Raw genomic sequence first — 2220 nt, forward strand, 5'->3', positions numbered from 1 at the left:
GAGCTTGGTGCTTTTAGGAAAATGTGGAGGGTGAAGCCCGAGATCTCAGTGATTCCAAGGTCAGAGAAAACATTTTTGCTCTCAGCATTCAAAAATCTCTACCAAGTTTCTCTGTTGTCTCTAAGCATCAAAAGAATAGAGAGGGAAATGGAAGGTTCTGGTCTGACCTGTCTTTGAAGAACAGGATTTCTCCCCTCAGAGTGCTGATTGCGTCGAAGGACAAACTGGGGTCGCACGCGGCTGGGGTCTCGGGTCCTGGAGGCACAGATTCCGGGGGCACCGCGGGGTCATCCGGGGAGACAGAGGGAGATCCTGCAGAAAACGGTTGGGGGAGGCAAACAGAAGGAGAACTGTGATGCCATCGCCCACGTACGTGCTTTCCAAACACTGTCAGGTGCTTTGAGAAGAGCTGCAAAGGCTTCACGCGGCCTTGTCCAGCTGTCCCGCACACCGTCCCTGCACTGCTACCCGGCCTGCTTTCCGCAGCCTCGCTCACCGTACAGGGACTGGATGCCAGCCACGTCATCTTGAGAAAGGCGGAGGCGGGCCAGGTCTGTGCGCGCGTTGTAGACCGGGTACATCAGGGCGCGAGGGTCGGCCGAGTGGAAGAGACCCAGGGAATGGCCAAGTTCATGAGCGGCAACCAGGAATAAATTGGTTCCTAGTTAAGAAATCATAGATAACACTGACTTAGTCCTTAAATGCACGTAATCATCACTAGGTCAGCTGTTGGTTTACGTCCTGGAGGCACACGGCGCTTTCTTGCCTCGTTCTGTGGTCAACTGATCCGCGGACTGATCACACACTTAATGGAAAGCCAAGTGTTTCTCAAGGCTCATTCTGGAAGTCAATCTTTGAGACGAATTACCCACCCCTGTCCGCCTACCCCCCGTCCCGTCTCAGGAGCCTATTTACTTCCTGAGAACCAGCTCCTTTTTCTTGTGCTCTGGAATGCAACCAAACCCCTTGTTTACCACATCCATAAATATTTCTCTTCATTTGCCAATGAAAAGATAAACACTGTCTCCATGTATTACTGCTTGCCAGTTATGGTCGCAGTTCAGTGAATCACAATTTATTCATCTCAATTCTGAAATCCTTAAACAAGCATTCTCCCATTTTCCATTGGACTCTTGCTGGCATAGTTTTTCCACCTCAAGATTATCATTAAGCACATATTGGGTCTGGAAACATTCGTAAGGATGATTGTCATAGGGCTTGTGAGATTGGTCTAAAAGATAGCATGCCTAATCACGCCTATCTCTTGTCACAAAAGAGGTTTGGGCCACACAAACACTACCTGTATTTGTATTTTTTTCCTTCATATTATTAAAAAAAACCCAGAATGCTAAAAATCGGAAGTCCTCGGGGAATTATGTTCGACATGCTACGTTTACTTTTGCAAGCGTTATCCGTGTCACTCGTGATCCTAGTAAAGCCCTCATTAGAGACTTTGCAGGAAGAAGTTGTTAAATCAGTCGAACCAAGGAAATTTATCCAGCACAAACTTCACATTCCTACTCCCTACAGAGACTCTGTTTGCATTTCGATTATAAACCCCAATGAATTTCAGAAGTACTATTATTTGTTGCAGTCTGTTTTTTGAAATCGTTGGAAGCCCATCCTCAAGGCATACAGTTACGAGCTGAGAAACATTCTACCTAAACAATCTGGACACCGTATTTGGGGGCATGTCCTTCCCTTCAGAACAAGACTATAGAAACTCTTGTTAACCTAGAGGCAGAAAAATGTTGATTTACCAGCAAAACCTGAACAGTTACCTCAGTTTCCGAAATTTAACTCTCATCTCTGTTTGGAAGAGTAAGGAAGAAATTTCCCCCAGTTGCATACAAGCAACATCAAGGGCCCGGATTAAGGCAGAATGCAGGCAATGCACTGTCCCTTGGGTATGTGCAGTTCACTGTAATGAGCGAATATTCTTAATGATGGTCCTCAGCTCACACTAGAACCGCAGTCATCAAAGAACTACTTAACGATAATCCCATATTGTGCTTACCAAGACAGAGAATAAACTTTTTAGACATCTGAAAAATGGTTAGAACAGAAATACTTTCTACTAATTCTTGAGCCATTTGGAAAATGTGGAACACCCCACTTCTTGAAGATTCTTAGTTATTAAGAATTTCCTAAATCTGAAGAAATCACCCACCCACATCCTTCTGAGAGACGTGGAACTAACCGGAAGTATCCCTCGTCCAT

General features: G+C 45.5%; 1 protein-coding gene across 1 annotated transcript; it reads right to left on the reverse strand.

The window, feature by feature from the left end:
- Positions 1–167: 167 nt before the first annotated feature.
- Positions 168–2214, reverse strand: LOC117800500 (stromelysin-1-like; the record flags this gene model as incomplete). The annotated part of the gene is made up of 3 exons (XM_034653049.1): positions 2201–2214; positions 497–661; positions 168–312 (listed from the first exon to the last, which is right to left on the reverse strand). Coding segments are annotated over exons 2-3 (230 nt in total), but the record flags the coding sequence as incomplete, so codon positions are not given.
- Between the last annotated feature and the right edge of the window lie 6 nt (positions 2215–2220).

This window comes from Ailuropoda melanoleuca, unplaced genomic scaffold (genome assembly GCF_002007445.2).
Source record: "Ailuropoda melanoleuca isolate Jingjing unplaced genomic scaffold, ASM200744v2 unplaced-scaffold71420, whole genome shotgun sequence".
In the NCBI taxonomy this organism is placed as follows: Eukaryota; Metazoa; Chordata; class Mammalia; order Carnivora; family Ursidae; genus Ailuropoda; species Ailuropoda melanoleuca.